The sequence below is a fragment of the Petaurus breviceps genome, unplaced genomic scaffold, assembly GCF_028583685.1.
Source record: "Petaurus breviceps papuanus isolate PSGF00001 unplaced genomic scaffold, PetGlider_PUasm1.0 173, whole genome shotgun sequence".
NCBI classification, from domain to species: Eukaryota; Metazoa; Chordata; class Mammalia; order Diprotodontia; family Petauridae; genus Petaurus; species Petaurus breviceps.
In genome coordinates this window covers 6,817,671-6,838,862 of record NW_027185759.1, presented here as the reverse complement: position 1 = coordinate 6,838,862, position 21,192 = coordinate 6,817,671, and the positions used below count along the sequence as shown (strand labels likewise).

The 21,192-nt window shown below is 46.0% G+C and overlaps 1 protein-coding gene across 4 annotated transcripts in view; it reads left to right on the top strand.

The window, feature by feature from the left end:
- The window catches only part of TP63 (tumor protein p63), a 121,414-nt gene that overhangs the window by 35,439 nt on the left and 64,783 nt on the right, over nucleotides 1–21,192 (top strand). For all 4 annotated transcript variants that reach the window (XM_069083308.1, XM_069083307.1, XM_069083309.1 and 1 more), the window contains exon 2: nucleotides 1,436–1,690. In XM_069083308.1, coding sequence (XP_068939409.1) covers nucleotides 1,436–1,690 — 255 coding nt within the window. The remainder of the gene's footprint in view (nucleotides 1–1,435; nucleotides 1,691–21,192) is intronic.

Below are 21,192 nucleotides of genomic sequence, written 5' to 3'. Positions count from 1 at the left end.
GGGAATCTGGGCTTTGATACCCAGGCTGAGTTCTGGCTCAATGAGGTGGGAGGAGGTGGAAGGGGCTCCTTGTGTCACCTGGCTTGTGCAGGGAGTGGGGGAGAATCAGAGCTGTAGGAGGGAGGGGAGTGGGAGAAGTGAGGAGGCAAGGGGAACAGCTGCCCTTGTCAATGTGGGGATAAGCATAAAGAGATTAATAGTTATTTAAAGAGCAAATGGGGACATGGCATTCGGCATTGGAATGTGAAGGTATAAATGGAATGGAATGGGCATGGCCCTGTTAACATTTAGACAGATGGCCTTAGGACTGAAAGGAATGAAAAGATCCCCCCCACCCTCCCACCCCCAACACACACAGAACACACACACACACACTGTCACACATACACACACACATACACACACAATAACACACAGAGACATACACACAGAACATACATACACACACTAACACACACAGACATACACACAGAACATACACACACACTCTATGGAGACCTAAGGTTGAATAAAATCCCTTTTACAACCATCTCCTTTAGGAGGCCCAGGGCTAAGAGCTCCATGTTTGAAGTCAAAGACTTGGGTTTGAATGATGCTTCTAACACTTCCTCATTTTATCCCTTAACCTTTCTGGGTCTCATTTCCTTATCTGTCAAGAGGCATGGGGTATCCTCTATGTCCTTCTAAGCCTGCTAGCTTTCTCCTGCTTGAGGCCACACACATGGGAAAGAAGGTTGGGGTCAGCAGCAGACTAAGGACCACAGTCCTGGCACCAACTATTACTGGCTCCAGGATCCTGAGGAAATCACCTGACTTCTGGGAGCCTCAGTTTATCCATCTGTGTCATGGGGATGATAATAATTCCACCACCTAATTCATAGAGTTATTATGAAGAGAAGGGACTTCCATGACTTCCTAAAAACTCACATTTCTAGGCTTCCAGCACTCTCTTTGAAGCTCCCATGTTTCTAGGGCTAGGCTGTGAGGTGTGTGAAGCACTTTCCATTGTTGAGTTCAACTGCTTCTTACCCAAACCCTCTGAGGTCTCTGCTGCTATTATTCCCATTTCGCAGGTGAAGCCATTGAGGCTCAGACATTCTGGCTTCTGCCTGGCAGTGCCAGAGCCAAGACACTTCTCACCCCAAATCCAATGGTCCTTGCCTACCAGGTTTTCCTTCAGTAGTGATCCTTCTGAGGGTCAGCTGGGAGGAAGAAGGCACAGTTCCTAGAGTATGGATGTGGATGGAGAAGATGGGTTATCTAGGCCTAAGTGTTATCCAAATGTCAGTTCATGATGATCACATATGCCTTCAGCCTCTCTGGCTGACATTATCCGTGCCTCTGATGACTGACTTTCTCTAGGTGTGCAGCGCCAAGGGCCCAGCTCTTCTCTGTAGGTGGCTAATGGCCAGTCCTCTCTTCTTTCTCTTGGCAGCCACAGTACACAAACCTGGGGCTCCTGAACAGTATGGACCAGCAGATCCCAAATGGTTCCTCATCCACCAGCCCCTACAATACGGATCATGCCCAGAATAGCGTCACAGCGCCCTCGCCCTACGCACAGCCGAGCTCCACCTTCGATGCCCTGTCGCCCTCTCCTGCCATCCCCTCCAACACAGACTACCCCGGACCCCACAGCTTTGACGTCTCATTTCAACAGTCCAGCACTGCCAAGTCAGCTACTTGGACGGTAAGTCAGTGGTTTCCATTTTCTGGCATTGCCTCCTTGTCCATAATCTCTCAGAGGCTGTATGGTTCTGGGGAGCACTTTACAACCTCAAAAAGGGCCTTGTGGTGAAAGCAGAGACCCCTGCCTCCTTACACAAAGTCATACACTTTTCACATGGGGAGCTGTTTGTCTTTGCCCCATAGATTTTGTTCTGGCAGAGGGGATTCTGATCCAGAATCATCAAGCCCTGACTGCTGAGAGAGGACAGAACTGACTCTGCTTTTGTTTCTTTCCTTGGCACTCTGCTTGGCATAGGGTCATCTCTTAAGACTTCTTAATTGATTATCTGTCAGTTAAGGTATTAATTGCCTCTTCTGTGTCTGGCTCTGAGGCAGGCATTGAGGATTTAAAAACCAACAAACAGAACTGTCTCTATCCTCAGGGAGCTTCCTGCCCTACATAAGATGTGTATGAATAGTGATGCTGACTCGCAGATGCAGAATTCCTATTCCTAAGGCACTTTCCAATGCACTGGGCACCTTTCTTCTAGCCACAGGGTTGGGGTGGTTACCCAAGCTTTCTCAGAATTTTACAGATGAGTAAATAGAGGCTCAGAGACTTGCCTATGGTTATATACAGCTGGTAAATGGGAGAGCCAACGTTTGCCCCCAAATCCCTTGGACAACAAGGTTATCTCTTGGTTCTCTGCCACCTATATCCCTTCACTCACATGTGGAGGGGAAGGATCTGTGATTTCAGCCATGTGGACCACTCCCTCCATCAGGAAGATTTCAAATCATCTTTGTCTTAGCAGACAAAGAATTCAGTGGGTTCTAGACATTAGATCTGGAAGAGAGTTGGAGGCCTCACTTTACAAATGAAGAAACTGAAGCCCAGACAGGTGAAATATTGTACAAGTTCACAAGGTAGTCATTGTCAGAAGTGAGCATTCGCGTGCTCTCAGTGACCATATTGCCCTTTTAAATTCACTCTTTGTTTGAACTAGCAATGGTCCAATGTTCACAAAATTGGATCATTTAGCCAGTATTTTTTTCCTGATTTCTTGAAAGAATCTTTTCAATTGGCAGAGATCCTTTGGCTGTTCACCAGAAGGTTAGTATCTGTCAGTGACTTCTGCCTCATATGGTGTCAGTCTTTGTTCTGTGTGTTTGCAAAGCTCTCTGGCACAGAGGGGGATCTCCCAGCTTCATTTGAGGAAGCACAAATACACAAGAGAGTGATCTGCTGATATCCTGGAGCCTCTTTCTGTCCAGTGTCTTCCCTACAAAACACATACATACAAAGTACAATGACGTATATGGGTAAATTAGGCTCCCAGTAAACACTGAAGATCTGAGTTCAAATGTGGACCCTGCCGCTAGCCAGTAACTCTGGACAAGTCACTTAGCCATTGTCTCCCTTGTGGAACTAGGAGTTAGGGATGAGAATGGCACCTACCTCCCATATTCATGAGGACCAAGTGAGATAATATTCGAAAGTGCTTAGCACAGTGCCTGGGACATATTAGGTCTTAAAAATGCTTGTGAGCTCTCTCTAATTATTATAATAATAGTAATGATCATTAGCATTTTTGTGGTTAAATGCTGTGCATATGTTCTATCATTTGATGCTCACAACAACCCCAAAAGGTAGGTGTTATAATTATCTGAAAGAAGCTAAATGCTTGTTTAAGGTCACGCAGCTGGTGAGTATCAGAACCTTTGAACCCAGGTCTTTCAGACCCCAGGCCGAATCCTATTCCTATTTTATCTATCACATAGATGCAACAGCAGTGGGGGTGGGGGGGGGGGCGCATCTGCATTACTCCTCAGGCATCTGAAACTTCCCAGGTTGGTGTGAGTGGATGAGTAACACAATAGAATCAGAACAGGGATTTAACCTGTACTCAGGACAGATGGTGTACCCTGGGTGCCAGGGGCCAGGACTTTTCATCCACTGGCTCCTTAATTGATGGGTGAGAAGCCCTCATTAGGACACCATGCAGTGTTTAAAGCCCTTTGTTCGGGGTAGATCTGGGAGGCAGGGAGCTCTGTTCATTTAGAGGAGCTACTTCTAGAATTTACCCCATGAGCAGGTAATTGAATTTGGTAGCATCATCACGGGCCCATGGCTTTGGATGGACTTTCTTCAGGCCCTTCTTTAAAATCTGCAAAAGAAACAAGCTTCATTTGGTTTGATTTCGTCGCTGGTCACCATCTCTCTGCACCAAAGTGGCCTTCTAATGCCTCTGCTCCTCAGGTTTTGAGGGGCGTGCAGTTCAAAGAGACTTCTCTCCCTTCGTGGTTTAAACAATTATTTTGATTTAGTTTCAAGTTCAACAGAGAGGTGGCATTCTATCCAAGTTGCTGCCATGGGAATTAAATAATTGCTTTAAAGTAATTACAGTTCTGCAAAGTGCTTCATTTTGCCACACAATTCAGTTTGGAGGTTAGCTCGAGATTTCTGTCTCTTCAACTCCATAAAACTTATCCAAATCACGCCCCCCCCCCATCCTTTTTTTCCCCCTTCCCTTACTCTCCTCTCTCACCTTCCTCCCTCATTCTTCTCTCTCCTCCCCTTCCCTTTTTCTCCTCTTCACTCTTCTTTTTCTCTCTTCTTCTTCCCTTCCTCTCCTTCCACTCTGCTCTTGTTCCCTCATGTCTCCATCTTTCCCTCCTCTTCCTTCCTTGTCTTTTCTCTCATTTCTTTTTCTTCTCTTCTCCTTCACCTCACATTCTTCCCCCTTCTCTCCTTTTCCCCTTTATCTCTTCTCCTTTCTCCTCCTCATCTTCCCTCCTTCCTTCTCTCTAGTCAATCTCCATTGAACTTCAGAGGCAGAAGTGCAGGGACTTATTTTTCAAAGACAAAGCTGTTGCCCCTAGATCTTTAAGAGACTGAAAATGTCTATCATCTACATGCAGCAATTAAGGAAAAAATATTATTTTTTAATGCTCTTCAGAGTAGAGAGAAGAACTTACAGAGCCCCTGAGCCTAGGTGCAGAGAAAACCCAGCAGGGCACCCACCCAGTGACCTTTCCCATCAGAAGCATCTCAGATTGGAAAGCTCCCAGAATCTGAAGAAGGAACCACAGGGGGCATCAAGTTCAAATTGTGCCTAAAGAAAATGCCTTCCTGTCATATGCTTGCTCCTTTATGCTCTGGTGGGTGGGCCCCAGGGACAAGGACCTTACGTCTTCCCATTGCTTACCATACTGCTGGGTACATGGGAAGCTGGTGCTTGATAAATGCTGACTCCTGATGCTGCTCATTGGACCCTCCATGGCTCTGATTATTAGGAATTTTCATTTCAGATCTCTTTGCAGCCTCCCCACATCATCGTCCCTATACTTTGACCTCAGATTATTCTCTTGACCAATGAGGGAGTTTGGAGTTGCACAGGTAACCCTCAGGACACATCTAACAACAAAGAAATAAAGTTGACCTCTTCACTTAATTTGCTGAAGAGATCACTTAGCCAAGGTCAGTGGAAAGGACAGCACATTATAGTTATGAACACAATTGTGCCCCCCCCCTCACACACACACACACACACTCACACACACACACACACACACACACACACACACACACACACACCAGTTCTGTGCCTCCCCTGCCTCTATGTTTGCTGCTGGTGACCTTCCTGATAAGAGTCTTGAGAACATTCTTGGCTGGCTTTTCCTTTCTATGCAAACTTCACTTTGGGATCTGTGGCCACTAACACAGCAAGTGGGAAGGTGTGGAAAGCTTCAGCCAGGGCAGCAGACCCTTCCAACAGGAGCTGCACTGATCCTCTTGTGGGTCCAATCCATAACTCCTTATCTCCTCTGGCCCTGGCAGTCAGGAGCTGAGCCGGACTCTTCTCAGATTATCTGTATGTAAGGCAGCAAGGGGAAACCTGACAGAGACCCCTGGAACCTGAAACCCAAATTCTCCTTTCAGAGAATCTGATGGGGAGGGCCAGGGCCATCCCAAAGACATGCAGGAAGGGTTTTCTATGAGAAAAATACTTTTAGCAGTCTCCTTTCCTGAAGAATTCTGGGGAATGCCATCTGTATAGGAGCTCCTTGTATGTACTGAACCTTTTATGCAGCAACTCAGGGCACTAAGTCCAACCTGGAGTTTTCCTCTGGCTGATGGAGTCACACCACACCTTTTATTTGCAGGAATCTATAGTTCATTTGAGTACCAAGAGTCACTAGTGGCCCTAGACCCTGCCTGTAGTTCTTTGTGGGTAGAGCCAAGGTATGTTATCTCTCATTGTGTTACCACTTCCCAAGGTCAGAGCTCTTTCTGCCTTTTGCTCTATCCCCCCAGCATTACAGCACCAAGAAGGTATCTCATGCTTGTAAATCAGGTGGTTGATAAGCTGAAACAGCATCCTAGTAGATATCCTGGTAGATAGCAGGTACAAAATAAATGTAGTGTATGGCACTATACTATCTAAGGTTTACCAAGCACTTTACAAACATGATCTCATTTAGTCCTCACAACAACTCTGTGAGGTAGGTGCCATTTTTACCTCCATTTTGCAGAAGGGGGAACTGAGGCACATATAGGACTTGCATAGGGTTATAGAGCAGTAAGTGCCCAAGACAAGCTCTGGTCTTCCTGACTCCCAGTCCAGTGCTCTGTGGCCCCTCTTTCCCCTGGGCCCCCAGCTGCTTGAGGTCAGGGTCTGTTTTACTTTTAAGCCAAGATCCCCAGTACTTACCAAAGCCCACGCACATAGATTCCAAATCTCTTTCCATTAGACCATATGCTCTCATTTACTCATTGTCAAAGTGAGAGATATGGACTCATCCCTCGAAGCAATAGTCCCACTATGTTTTGATGAGGTGTCAATTTGTACTAGAGAGAAAGTAATATTTCCACACTGGGGGCCCTCCTGATGACATCAGAGAACTTGACCAAAATTCAGCAGAACAGCAACAGCAGAAGGCAAAACAAGCATAAACCTTTGAGTGAGATTCCAGTGGGCAGCACATTGGGAGATCCATCGTCAGGATGAAGGGATGGATCATTCACACTTCCGAACTTTCCCAGAAGACAGAGAGGAGGCTAAAAAGCACACCTAAGAGAGTCATTACTAGGTGGGCCTTTAGGGAATTAGTCTGTCCTCTTTTATTAATCTTAGAGATTTATCTTTCATGGTATTAACTGAAGCTGGCATTTAAATAAAGCATAGCTACCTACAAATGGATTTTCTTGTTCGTTTTCCGACACTAAATTACTTCCTTACCTTTTAATGGCTATAAAATATAATTTCATTTTAAAAAGACCTTAAACCTACAACTTTAGTTCCTTCCCAAGAAGGGGGTGGGGGGTGGGGGTGGGTGTGGGTGTGGGTGGAGGGATAAGGGAAGACTCCTAGTCATTAGATATTTTATAGAATGCTCTCAACCTCTGAAAATGGCCCAAAACAGTCATCAGAAAAGAGCAAACAGAATTAGAGAATTTCAAATATATTTTCTCAGTTCCCTGATTCATAGTTTATTTTTAATTGGCATATGTATATAGGATTAGAGGGGGGTAGGAGACACAGGGAAACTGAGGCATAAATGTCATAAATGTCTGAATTATTTTTAATAATCAAAAGAAAATCTAATATATGATTAAACATAGCAACATCACTTAAAATTCAAGTGAACTGGTAACCACCCCTGAATGTTATTTATCAGGGCTTGGGGGACAAAAACTCACAGTAAATTCCAGTCTTTGAGATTCTTATCATCTTCTAGCTGAGCTTAAGAGAATGAGTGGGTCAGATCCTTTCATTTGGGTGTGATTTCCATGGCTGGCTCCAGTGGAAAAGGACAGCTCAGCCTTTCTCTTGATCAGGAATTAGTTACAGCAAAGTAACACCCACCCACCTACATTATCTTCCATGTTAGTAGCAACAATTAGTAAAGGCTTTAGAAATATAACACATGCTCATTTGGACCATTGTAACTGAAATGAATGTGGAGAAGAAAGCCACCAGGAAGGTAAAGAGCCTGGAGGTCCTCAGAGATTGGGTTGGAATTTCTGTGGTGGTTAGAGCTCAGTAGAGGCAACCAGGGAGAGCAGATGTTGAACTAAGTGTCCTCTGAAGAATGTGGTCCCAAGGTGGATGAACAGACAAATGTCTTTCATTGGACTCCTAGATGCCTGAGGATCTGGGTGCCCTTTGGAAGTCTCTCCCCCACTTTCAATCATTTCCAGTGTCTCTGTTATTATCCAACTATCAGTTCCCCATGCTGGTGCTAAATTAAGGGGCAGATGGGACAATTAAGTCAGCCAGGGGGAAGAGTAGACACCACTTTAGCTCTTGGAAACACATGGCTTCTTGGACTGCCTTGGAATGAGATCTCTTATTTATCTGAACTTCAGAGTCACAGGACCTGAGCTTGAATCCACACTCTGACATTCACGACCTGTGTGACTTTGGCTGCCATACTTCATTTGTTTGGGCCTCTGCCTCCTCACCTCTAAAATGAGAGGGTTCAGTAGATAGCCTCTGCCATCCCTTTGTGATTTGTGATTAATTGACCACCTGAAAGACCCAGAAGCCTGCCTTTCCTTGGAGAGATTTTCAGACCTCTTAGAGAGTCATGCAAATAGCTTATGGTGGTTTCAGAGAGTTGCTTTTACAAGAAGAATTCCTATTTCTTGCTCATTAAGAAAAAAAGGAAAAAAAAGGTTAAGGTCATTAGAACTAGAAGGAACCATGTATCTAGTCCTAACCAGTCATTTTGCTGATGGAGAAACTGAGTCATTTACTTTTTGTGATGTTAATTTGTCCAAGATCATATGAGTTATAGTCATTTTAGTTTGGAATTGACCCTAGAGACCATATTCTAGTTCAATTTTGCCAATAAGGTTACTGAGGCTCATAAAGGTTAAGTGAGCAAGCTAAGGCCACACAGGTAATAAGTAAGAAAGCCAGGATTGGAACCCAGGTTCTCTGACTCTATGCCTAATCCTCATTCCTCCATGGCACACTGCCCTCTCAAAGAAACAAGTGTTAAGAGGGCAAAGATGGGCCACAGAGCACTGGACTGGGAGTCAGGAAGACCAGAACTTGTCTTGGGCACTTACTGCTCTATAACCCTATGCAAGTCCTATATGTGCCTCAGTTCCCCCTTCTGCAAAATGGAGGTAAAAATGGCACCTACCTCACAGAGTTGTTGTGAGGACTAAATGAGATCATGTTTGTAAAGTGCTTGGTAAACCTTAGATAGTATAGTGCCACACACTCTACATTTATTTTGTACCTACTATCTACCAGGTATGTGCTAAGGATTGGGGTGAGAAAAAGAGGCAAAAGACAGCCCCTGTTCTCAGGGAGCTTACAATCTAATGGATAAATGTTTATGATAGTTGTTTTTCTTTTCACTGTTGCCTATTTTGTCTGGAATTAATGTGTTTTGGGGATATTTGGACTAGTCTCATCATCTGAAAATAACATGGTATAGTAGTCATGTATGATATTTTACATGATGTATATCATATACATATGATACATAATATTTCATATTTTATACGATAGTGTTTTGATATTTGCAAAATAGTTTGTGTGATTTGCTCAGTGGAGAAATTTCCTTACAGTGTCTGAGATGCGGTGGACAGAGGGCTGGCCTTGCAGTCAGGAATACTGGGTCTTCTATCTTGTGTTAGAGTACTGCCTTTGACACATGCTGATGGTGGATTCATTCTCTTGGGAAGGGAGAGAGATGAGGGTTGGACAGATAAGCCCTGAAGGCCCCTTCCAAAACTGAAATTCTATGAATCCTAAGCCTTACAACAGCCCTTCGAGGTGCAAACGTGCCATGATTCAGTACCCCCATTTTACAGATATAGAAACTGAGGTTCAGTGAAGTTAAATGATCACAAAATGTCACTTTTGAAGGCAGTATCCTCTGCGTGTGACCCATAATACACCCTATATCATCAGCCTTGAGTTCCAATTCCAAATGTCTACTCACAGAATGGGAATTCCTTGGGGGAAGGAACTCTTTCTTCTTTGTCTTTATCCCCTGTGCCTATCATAGTACTTAATACATGCTTAATGAATAGTTATGAATTGATTCTGTGACCTTGGGCAAGTCTCAGTTTCTCCATCTATAAAATGGATGGGATGGAGGTTGTCCTTAAAGACCCTCTTCTACTGTCATCCTATAATCCATGGTTCGACTCAGAACTAGCGCCCTCTCTCCAAGTCAGGTGAGAACACAATTAATTAAAAGGTCGATTTCAAAGGACTCCTGTAGTTTGGCTTCTGTTTGTTTGTTTTCTTGGGGTGGTTTCCATGTGGTGTTAATTATAAAGAAGGAAGATTGTTACACCTTGAGGCTCCTCCTCTCCATTAGAGAAAGACACCTGACAGTCTCCAGCAGAGTGTGTCTATTTAATTAGAACAAAGGCTCGAGGAGGACTCCTGGGTCCTGGGGCAAGTCACTGTCTCTTTGCCAATCTGTTAAATGGGTGTGATAATACCTCCCTCGCAGGGCTGCCATAAGGCTTAATTAAGGCTTGTGAAGTGTGCTGAACTGGGGCAGTGATCCACCAGAGAAGGAAGAGTAAAGATATGTTATTATATCAGCCTTGCTTATTGTTTTCTTCTTCCCTGTCTAAAAAGAAATATGCTAGTCAGAGTAGTCATGCGCGGTGTGGATGAAAGAAATGCCTTTAAAATCCACCCTCCGCTCAAAGCCAAGCCAGGTGTGGACATTGACCTCCTCATCAAATACTGGCAATTAGGTCTTGTTAAACCTTATCAGATTTTTGGGGGCACCACCTTGGAGGTTGTAATGGCAGAAAGATATCAGCATTAATTATAAATGGTGATAAAATGATAAAAAAGTAAATGAAATTAAAATAATGAATTAAAATTAAAAATGATTAAAAAAGGAAAGAAAAAAAACTATCCCTTTTTTCTCCTTAGTGCCTTAATATTTACAAAGCACTTTCCCTCACCACAATCCTGTGAGGCAAGTGTCCCTATTGTATGTAAGAAGAAATCGAGTCTCTGAGAGGTCAGGTGACTCCCTAAAGTCGAACAGCTTTGGGACTGCTTGAACAGCAGGGTTCAAGCAATGCTATTAATGGTTTGGGGTCAGCTTGCAGGAGGTCTACAGTGGAGTGCCTCAGGATGTATGCTTGGTTCCTGATATATAGTCACAGAAATAGGTTGTGGGCTCATCAAATATTCAATGAAGCCAAAGCTGGAAAGGAAAGTTGAGGAGCAGCCTGGTGCTATGTGAGAAACCCCATGTGGAATCATGCCTCAGCTCAGCTGAGTGATCATGAATGAAGATAATTAACTTCTCAGAATCTCAACTTCCATTTGCAAAATGGAGGCCATACTTAACTGCCTGACCTCACAAGCATTTTGTGTTCGTTGTTGTTCAGTGTCAGAGCTGATTAAAAGCCATGTTTCCTAACTAACTGAGTCCAGAGCCATATCTTACCGCAGCCTTCCAGTGCTCAGCTCTTTCAAGGAGACAGGGAAGAATAACTCAAAAAATGTTGAACTGGGAGGCCAGCAGACCTGGGTTTGGTCCCACTTCAAACACTTGCTAGCTGTGTTACCCTGCCCTAGTCACTTAGCATTCCCTGTCATCTGGGAGCAGCAATGACTAAGACTCCCTTCCCCTAGGTGTTGTGAGAATCAAATATTGGACAACAAAGCTGGAAAATACTACGTCAAGGTCAGGGGTGATAATAATCAGCAGTATCGTTTAAAGAAAAAGTTGAGATTGAATGACTTGTGTTTGAACATTTAAATGAAAGTATAAAGGGAAAGTGAGGGAAGGGAGAGACTTCCACAGATAATTATAATCCTAGGGCAATAGCCAAAGACTATATTTCCAGGAACTCTCACCTAAATCAGAGTGACATCTTGGGAAGGGAGGGAAGGGAGGGGGGGGGAGAAAAAAATTCTTTTACTTAGATTTAGTTTAGTTTAAAACAAACAGAATTCCCTTTCCTTTTTTACGAACAAGGAGACGGGTACCTAAAATAATCCAGGCTGTCCCTGCTTTTTTTTCTTTTTAATCTCTATGGTCCTGGAGGATAAAGAGTAATTTTATCATCTGAAATCAATCAAATTTTCCCAAAGAACCAAGGGTTGAGTTCCTGCTTCTAATCAAGAACTTGGCTTTCAAAAGGGGGAAAGATGAGTATAGAAAGTTACATAGTGTTTTCTCTCTAGATTCAATTTCTCTACTTTAGACAGAAACCTCCCAAATCTCTCCATTAATGAAGCTTTTCCAATGTTTCCTTGATGCCTTCTGGACTTTCAAAGGCTTCACCAAGGTCTCCTGGTAGTATGAGGTACCAAAGAGCTTGACATTAGGTTCTCATGGGCTTCTGATGATGAAAATACTTTGCCATCCCGATATTTAGCATCCATTCATCTTTCCTCTGCTTGTATCCATTTTCTTCTTTTTTTCCCCAGATGAGCCAACTTTGGGGACAAATTCAAATGGGAAAGGTCCCACCCAAGGAAGTAGGAAGAAAGCTCTGATTCTTTCATATTGGTTGAAGGGGAGCCTGCAGGACAAGGGAAGGGGAGCTTGGGTTCACCAGCTTTAGGGCTGGGGAAGTCACTCCTCCCTCCTCTTCCTTCCCAGTATCAGGAGCTAGAGACCCTGGTACAGAAACCTTTAAATGTGCTATCCAGGAAATCCAGAAGGGAAGTATAGCCTTAGGTGCTTTTATGAATTAGAAATGAATGGAGAGGCAAGATGTTCAAAATTTTTCTTCTTGTTTTGGACAGCCTAGGGCTTCAATTTTCCAAAGAGATTATTGGAAGAAAAATTTTGCTCCATGAAAGGGGGAAGACAATAATGCTAATGATAATAATAACATTTATGTAGCAATTTAAGGCTTTACGTAAATATCATTTAATTCTCACAAAATCTTATGAGGCAGAGATTATTGTCCAAATTTTACAAATGGAGAAACTGAGTCTGAGAGGTTAAGGGACTTATCCAGGCTCACACAGTTAATAAATGCTGTTGAGGCAGGATTTGAATTTAATTTGTCCTGACTGCCAAATGTGGCAGTCTAACCTCTATATATAGAGGGACCACTTCACAAAGTCATCACTTTCCTCCTTCCCAAGCCCCAACATGGGTTTATTTTTTCATTTGTATTTTTAAATTGCATCTCTCTAGGATCACTGACTTCCTTCAAGCTTCAGGTCATGGGCCCCTACCTATGAAAGCCTTTCCTGAGCCCTGGAAGTTGTTCAAAGTTCTCTCTCCTTCTTCCCCAAATTATCATTGATGCCCTCACCTATACTTAGAGTGGGAATACCAGTGAATTGGGTTTGAGCCAGGAGAAGGGCCTGGGTTTGACTCCTTGCTCTGATGTGTAACACCACCAGGCCCTGAAGCACTTGCGTCACACCTACCGCTTCTTTCTTTGTAAAATAAGGAGGTGAACTAGACAGCCTCTGGTGTCCCTTTGGGCGGTCTGGGCTTGTGTGAGTGGTGCAATGGAGTGCCTAAGTATTCCAGATTCCTGCAGAAATCCATAAGAATCCCCTTTCCTCAGGAGTTCAGCAACATCTGAACGTTTCTCAATCTGACCTCATCCTCAGGCTTTTAAAGGGAAGACAACGTTCAGCTGTCCAAAGTTCCCACGAGGCTGTGCTTCTTAGAGGCTCCTGCTCTGGGTCTTAGACTGATCCCAGCTAATGAACAGGATGGCATGGTAAAAATGGGGCAGTCTTCTAGACTATGCTGCTCATTTTACAGGCGAGGAAATGGAGGCCCAGATCAGGGAAGGGACTTGCCCAGGGTCTGACAGCTGGTCAGTAGCAAAGCATCGATTCCTGCCCGAACCCCCTGACTCTAGACACAGGGTGCTTTTCATTAGACCCTGAACACACAGAGATGAGCAGTGATGCTGGGGAGGGTTGCTTCTTGGGATAAAGGTCTGTACTCAGCCCCCTCCTCAGGCACATGGCTGTGAATGCTCTAGGAAGTGGGGAGAATCCTCCCAAGAGAAACAAGCTGGCTGAGCTAGCAGGTCTGAGCTGGAAGGCTCCCTCATTCTGTCCTGAGACGGTAACAGGGCCTTGCTCAGGCCCCACTGCGCGCCTATTCATAGACTTAGGACTGGAACCTGAAGCCTTCCATGTGGCCCGCTGCCCACCCCCACGACCTGGTGCTGTCCCTGCTGGGGAGAGATGCTCTGGTGAAAAGCAAACCCCTGGGAGAGGCCGTGGCAGAGAACTAGTCCCCCTGGGCACAGCTCACCTGACGTATGTGTCAGGCTCTGTCCGTCCAAGGACACAGGTGAAGCAGGCTGACAGCTGTGACATTTTTAGAGCCTGTTCTGAAGTTAGCTCTCTGATGCACGGCTGCGGGCCACAATGTCGCTACTGTCCCCAGTATGTGGATCTGCTTAGACATGGGGACCAGAAATCGCAGGGCTAGAAGGTGGTGGTGGAGGAGGGCGCCCACTTCAGGGACTTTGTTCACGCTTCAGTCATAATGAATTTTGAGATGAGGAAATGCCAGCAATAATTATGTGAATAACAGTAACTTTCACAAACTATTTTTCCTTTATTACCAAGTGCCGGGGCGTCTGAGGGATGGAATGACAAGGGGTGTGAGCAGCCCACGTCACCGGGGAGCTGTGTGTGCATGGACTGAGGCCTCTCAGATGTACACGCAGACTGGCTCCTCTGCCCCACTCCCACCTAATGCAGACAACATACTGGACTGGGCCTGAATGTGGAGGCTGGAGGGAGCTGGATGAGAACCCGAGACCCTCACAAGCACACGGGTGCTGAGGAGGGGATTCTCTGGAGCCCCCAAGGCTGGAAGATCTAGGGTCAGGAATAAATAGGAGGAGGCCTCCAGTGTGGGAGCCGCCTTCCCTCTGAGGCTGAGGTTAGTGTCGTCAGCTTTCCCCTCAGTCTCATTTTGTCCCTGAGCTTTCAGCTATAGCAACAGCCTCCGGCCACTTGCAGGGTGACTGTAGCCTGGCAGTTGGGGGATGTTGTGCAGCCCTAGGAGCCAGCACTTATGAAAATACCCACATCTCAGATTAAAAGGGAACTCAGAGGCCAGCAAGGGCAAATCTACTGGAACAAAGCCAAAAGAACAGAAGACCCACCCACCCCTTGGGTTAAGACTTCCAGTGACCAGGAGCTCACTACCCACCAAGGCAGCCCATGGTGCTTCAGGCCAGCTCTGGTCATCTGGACGCTCTTTTGGACGCCAGACCCAATTTGTCTCTCGGCTGTTTGTTCTGTCCTATAGAACTGAGCAGAAAAACTATAGCCCCTCCCCCTGCCCCGCCCCATACCAGACCTTCTGACGCTTGAGGATCACTCAAGTCTACCCTGCATCTTCTCAATTCCAGGCTCCATGTTCCCAGTGCCTTCAGCTGTTTTTGTCTGACCTCATCTTTACTTGATCGCAAGGCCCTTCAGGTTGCTGGCTGCCTTCCTGGTGAGGCCCTTCTGTTCACCAATGTTCTTTCTAAATTGTGGCCCCCAGGAATGAGCACATGCATCCACACACATGTGACCCGCATGCATCCATGGGGCAGCTCAGGGCTCACGGTGTCCTCTTCTCCCCCAGACTCAAAGCAGTGCTCTGACGTAACAGACGGAGATAACTGGGGAGGGGCAGTGTGGCCTCAGTGGGATAGCAGGCTGCTCTTGGAGTCAGCAGAAAGCTGGGTTCTAATGCCTCCTCTGACACCCCTGACTGAGTGTCCCCCGTGTGATTATGTCTTACTAAGTCTCCCTTAGGCCACCTGACAGGTGCCCTCATAGGTCTGTTGGGAGGTGATAATCGTTATAACAATAGTCAGCCTTTGTCAGACTATACATGGTAATAGTTTGGGTTTGTTCTTGCTTTTCAATTGTCCAGGTGATGAAATGGGACCAGACAGTCGAGGAGCATTAATTAGTGCTTCTTGTGTGCCAAGCACAGGGTGCTAAGTGCTGGGATGCAAAAAAGTCATGAGCAGCCAGTAAGATTTAGAGCATTTGCTGGCCATGGGGTACAGCAGATTCTCATTGGGAGGGTCTACTAGGTCTCTGGAAACTCTGAGATTTGGGGGTGAATATTCTAGGAGAAACTGGACCTGAATCCCCAAGTCTGCTTGTCCTTCTTCTACAACATGAAAAGCCCTTTGCTGATGAAAAGTGAGCTATATTTGGAGGCAGGATCTGACCTGGAGTCCTTCCTGGGCTACCCTCAAGGAACTTAGCTTAGGTTCTACTGGGAGAGATATTTAAGAACTAAGAGCCTAAGTAGGTAGAAGGCAGACCGGGAGGGTCAGCAGACATTAGCAGTGGGGAGGAACCCAGAGAGGCTTCCTGGAGAAGGTGGAATTTAAATTGAGTCTGGAAAGAGGTCAGAGAAACGGGAGGCAAAGAGTTTGGGGCAGAGCTAGAGCAAAGGCATGGAGACATTCAAGGAATTACAAGCAGATTCTTGGCTAATGGTGTGGGAACCATTTCACAGGGCAGCTCTGTCCTTCAGACAGGATCCTGGCCTACAGAGGATAGGGAAGATCAGTTCAGCCAAGTAAACACCATTTCTGTTGGAGGGGATTGGGAAGGAGACCATGTCAGCCATCCACTACTGAACCCTGGAGGATGGATTGGGCAGTCAGTAGGGCAGCAAGTCCTGGTTCTTATGAGCTCTATCTGAAGGAATCACAGGCTTGACATGGTCTTAGGGAAGGCTTAAGATGTCTACATCTTAATGATGACTGGGCCTCACAGCACATCACTACCTACTTCCCATTAGGGAGAGTCGTGTAAGCCTGCATCCCACAGAGACATTATATGAGTGGTTTCTGTTCTCTGATTAGTAACAAGATTTGACTAACCCATGCAGAAAAATACACATACTCACACATGTCTGTCCATTTTTTTTATATACATATCCACACAGCAGAGATAGCATGGTATAGACAGAAAAGTGAGTTCAAATCCCATCTCTGCTATATTCTGTTCATGTGATCCTGGACAAATCATTTAATTTCTCAGTCACGTAAGCGACTCTAAGACTAAGTTGCTGAAAAGAGGGCAACATGTGTTGGTGGAGAGAGTTTCCTCATCTGGGAGTTCTACATCCCAATAAAATCACCAGCACCACTTCTTTTCCCTTCATGCAGCAGAAGTGAACAGAGCCCAGTGGTAAGCCATGCAGAGGAGATAGATGGGAGGGCTGTGGTCCCAGCCTTTGAAACCCAAGGAGAAGATGTGTTATTTGTTCACCATTTCATTGACTTGGGGATTTTCGGGTGGGAAGGCTCCCTCCACCAATGCAGATGAGCAGCTTAGCTGCTACTCAAAGCCATTGAGAGGCTCAGGACCTTGCCCAGATCACCCAACCAGTATGTTTAAGAGGGAAGATGTGAACTCTGTTTTGTTTTGTATTGCTTTGTTTAATTCCAGGACCTCCTGTTTTACCCCTCCCCCCCAGGTTGCCTCTCAGGTGCCGGGCACAGAGTGGGTCCACATCTAGTTCTCTTCTCACTCCCACCACCTTCTTTCTGTGCCCCATGGCCAGCACATGCTCTAAATCTTACTGGATGCTCATGCCTTTTTTGCATCCCAGCACTTAGCACCCTGTGCTTGGCACACAAGAATAACAGGCTTATTCCTTTCTCCAATGTAAGACCATGGGCAGGAAGTGATAAGTGAGCAGTAGAGGAAGTAGATTCCATGGACTTTTGCAGGAGAAACACAGCATTTCTGGGTTGACTAGGTAGGAAAGGCTTCTTGGAAGAGGTGGCATTGAAGCTGGGCTTTGTAGGCTGGGGTGTGGGTGGAGAGGGAGTTTGAAGAATTACGGGAATTTTAGGCAGGGGAAACAAAACAAAGCAGAGAGGCTGGAGAGGGAGTATTATGTGGGAGAGGGTGGGGCAGGGACAGTGAGGGGTGATTTAGAACATCATGGCATTGTGGAGGCATACAGAATTGAGAACCATCTAGTACAAGCCCTAACCCAAAGTGAACCCCCTTTGCCACATTGCCTAAAGACCTTCCCTGCCTCCCTCCTGGAAGCCCGCTCCACCCCAGGGAAGCTCTCATGATGGCCCTTTGCAAATTTCAGTTGGACCATTGGACGGTGCCATCTACCATGGGCCGAGTAGGGAATCCCAAGATGACAGTGAAGCAGTCTGCCATGGAGGAGGTGATCCTCACATATATATATATATATCATTATCCTTGTTTTACAATGAAGATTTTAGGGAGGCTCAGAATGTAGATGATTTGCCCAGGGTCATGCTGCTAGTGAGTGTCAGAAACAGGATTCGAACCGACGTCATCTCAATGCAAAGCCCAGACTCCAAGCCTCTGGAAGGCAAGAAACCATCAGTTAAGGACAGATGGTGCAACACCCTGAAGACAGGCCTCAGGAGCCTGGACTTTGATTAGCAGTCCATGGACAGCCCTTGAATTTCAGGACCAAACCAGTATTTAGCAAGATGAATCCGGCAGTGGCCCATAGCAGCCCAGCCTGGCGGGGGAAGGAGCCTGGAAGCAGGGCCATCAGGCAGACTGTACTGAGGGTGTGAAGGTGTGAAAGGGGCTGCAAGGTGGCCCTGTCATTGGGAGACTTTAGAGAGGTATCAGAAACAGACAGGGCCAGGCAGCTGTGTCCAGCTCCAAAGAAGCTCTGCACGAGGGTCCCTGGACACAGCATGTTGGCCTGGTCATCTGTGCTTTATGTCATTTTTACTTACAAAATCTGGCCTCTGACTCAGATAAGCAGAATGACCCAAGAGAAGGCATCTCGGGGCTCGGACCTTCACACTCCTCATCTCTCTAAAATGGAGGCGGAGCTACCAGGAGACAGCATACTTAGCATTAAATGCAGTAAAGCCCCATAGAAATGTTAGCTTCTATTATTATGAGAAGTGTGAGAAGGAGAAACTGTATTTGGGAAACAACTCACTGTCTTAAACTCTAACATGAAAGGTTTTTTCTTTGTGTGTATGGTGGGGAAGGGGTAAGAGAGAGAGGAGGGGGGGAGAGAGAGACAGAGACAGGGAGACAGAGAGAGAGAAAGACAGAGACAGAGAGTAACAGGATCATAAATTTACACCTGAAGGTGGGAAGAAGGGTCCTAAAATCAGACTCATCAATGGTAGGAGGGAGCTTTATTCCCAGGATAAGGAAATGACTTGTCCAAGGTCTCAACGGTACTACTACTATGACATGATTCCAGGTTCTCCACCTCTAATTCTCTTCTCCCTCTCCCACCACCTTCTTTCTCTGGAGTTCAAGCTCAAACATTCCTTGTCTTCATCTCCCATCTCATCCTTCAAAGTAAGTGCTAAATAGTGAGCAGCCCAGACAGATTCTGCTGAGGACGCCTTCCTTCTCTCCCCAGGGTTGGTGAAATCAGCACCCTTCCCCTCACCTAGTGGTAATTTGGTTTTGGAGAGAACTTCTTCACAGGACTCTTGGAACAGTCTGAGGCTAGAGACAGCCCACAGCCATCAACCTCCCAATAAACAAAGGCCCCGTTCTTGGCCACACATGGATTAGCATCATGTTGGCTGGCCCAGAGATGGCCTGCCCTGCCCATTGGGTCTCTGTGGGTTCTCTTTCTCTTTATGGCCAGCCAAGCACTTTGTCTTCTGCCCTGCCTCTGGAAGCACTGGTGAGAGGCTGTGGTCAGCATTCTCCCCACTGAATCATGGCCATGAGCTAACGTCTCTAGCGGGATGAGTCAGTGCTGGCCCAGGAAGGGTGTTCCATAGGGAAGGTGGGAAATGTTAAGGCCAACAGTTTGGCTTCCCCATTTGTTGTTGCTAGAGTTGGTGGCCAGAAAACAACCCAGACAAACACTAAGAAGTGGGTCTACGGAGCTCAGCTGGCCACTTGTACTTGGCTGCCTGTAAAAACATCAAAAGTACCTGTCTCTCTGTCTCCCTCCATCAGGTGCGTTTTAAGAGTTAATAGAAAAACCAGCCTGTGATTTTTTTCCCCCACTGTGCTTCAGGCTAAGTAGGTGAAATGATGTGTTTGGGAGATGAATGTTCTTGCAAAAAGGCAAGATGTAGCTTGTAGGAGAACATCTGCAACCAGCCCATTCTGCAGGAGATGGGGCCAAGGCTTGTTTGTGTCTTTACGCTTGTTTCAACACGCCTCTGAGCTTGGAGATTTTCTAACTGAGGAGGCAGAGACCGCTAACAACTGGCATTTCTTAATAAATTGTGTACGTGCATTCCAAAGTCGAGGACTGAAGCCTCCGTGGGGTCTCTACCAGGGAGAGCCGGGAGCCCCTCTTCCTGCCCCCCAGTCTGATGTGAGGAGAATGGGAAGCTTAAGTCCTCTGCCCCGAGGCTGATAGCAATGTGTACTCATGTAAATCCAGTCTGCTGAGACAAGAAGCTTCCCACAGGAGGGAGGGCGAGTCCTTCGGGGGCATTCTGCACAGGGGGATAAGCCATTGTACCAAGACCAGCAGGGATGCCAGAGTCCTGGTCAAGAGGAAAAGGGCCTGCCTGCTGCATTTTGCTGGCCTTTTAAAGGTCCTCTCTGAAATACAACAAGATAGGCCAGATCTTCCTCTCCCTCCCCAGTCCAAGGCACCAAGAAGACCAAGCCTGCTTTTCAGAGACTCACTTTTGTAACATTTCTAGGTAGGGCAGGGAGACACCTCCCTAGGACATTTCTTATCAGGAAGGGGGTTAGGGGAGGGTGGAGATGCTGTGGCTTCTCCCAGTCATTAGGAAAAAGAAAAGCTGGCCTTCCCTTCTCACTCAACTATGGTTCACACCCTTTTCCATTTTGCTTGTAAGTGAATGGAGGAGACCACCCAGAGCCCTGAAAGACAGAGTGAATGAAGAACAAAGTGAAAATGGGAAGGGTCTCCGATGCTTGTCTAAAGGGACTGGTTCAGTCCTTGCAAGTGATGCAATGTAGAGTGTGGGACTTGGAGTAAAGAAGGCTGGAGGTCCAACCCTTACTCAGCCACTTACCTAGCTCTGTGACCCTGAGCAAGTCACTCAGTATACAGGAGCTCCCATTTCCTCATTTGTAAAAGACAGATACTTGTACTTAATGGTATCCGAGGTCCCTGCCAGTTCTAAATTTTCCCTATTTTCAAGCTTTGGTAATGAAGCCAGTTTTCCTGATTGGGTCTCAGTTCTCCATCTGGGAGATGACGAAGCTGACCTAGATGGTCTCTGGTGTCTTTATGAAGGCTTTTTCCCCATGCCCCCACTCTCCCTAGATGCTTTCATTTGTATCCATTCCATAGGTAACACAAACACACACACAAGAACATGTAGATGTATGTGTATATGTTTATTTACATACGTATGTATATATGAGTGTGTGCTGTCTCCCTTGAGAGAAGGTAAGCTAACAGATTCTGTTAGGTATACAAGGCATGTAAGGCATGTATTATTGCACCCATTTTAGAGATGATGAAATTGAAGTTCATAGTGGTTGGGTAGCTTGCCATGATATCTAGCTAGTCACTGCCAAAGACAAGATTCCAGTCCCCTCTTGGAGTGTCCTGCTACAACAGTCTTCC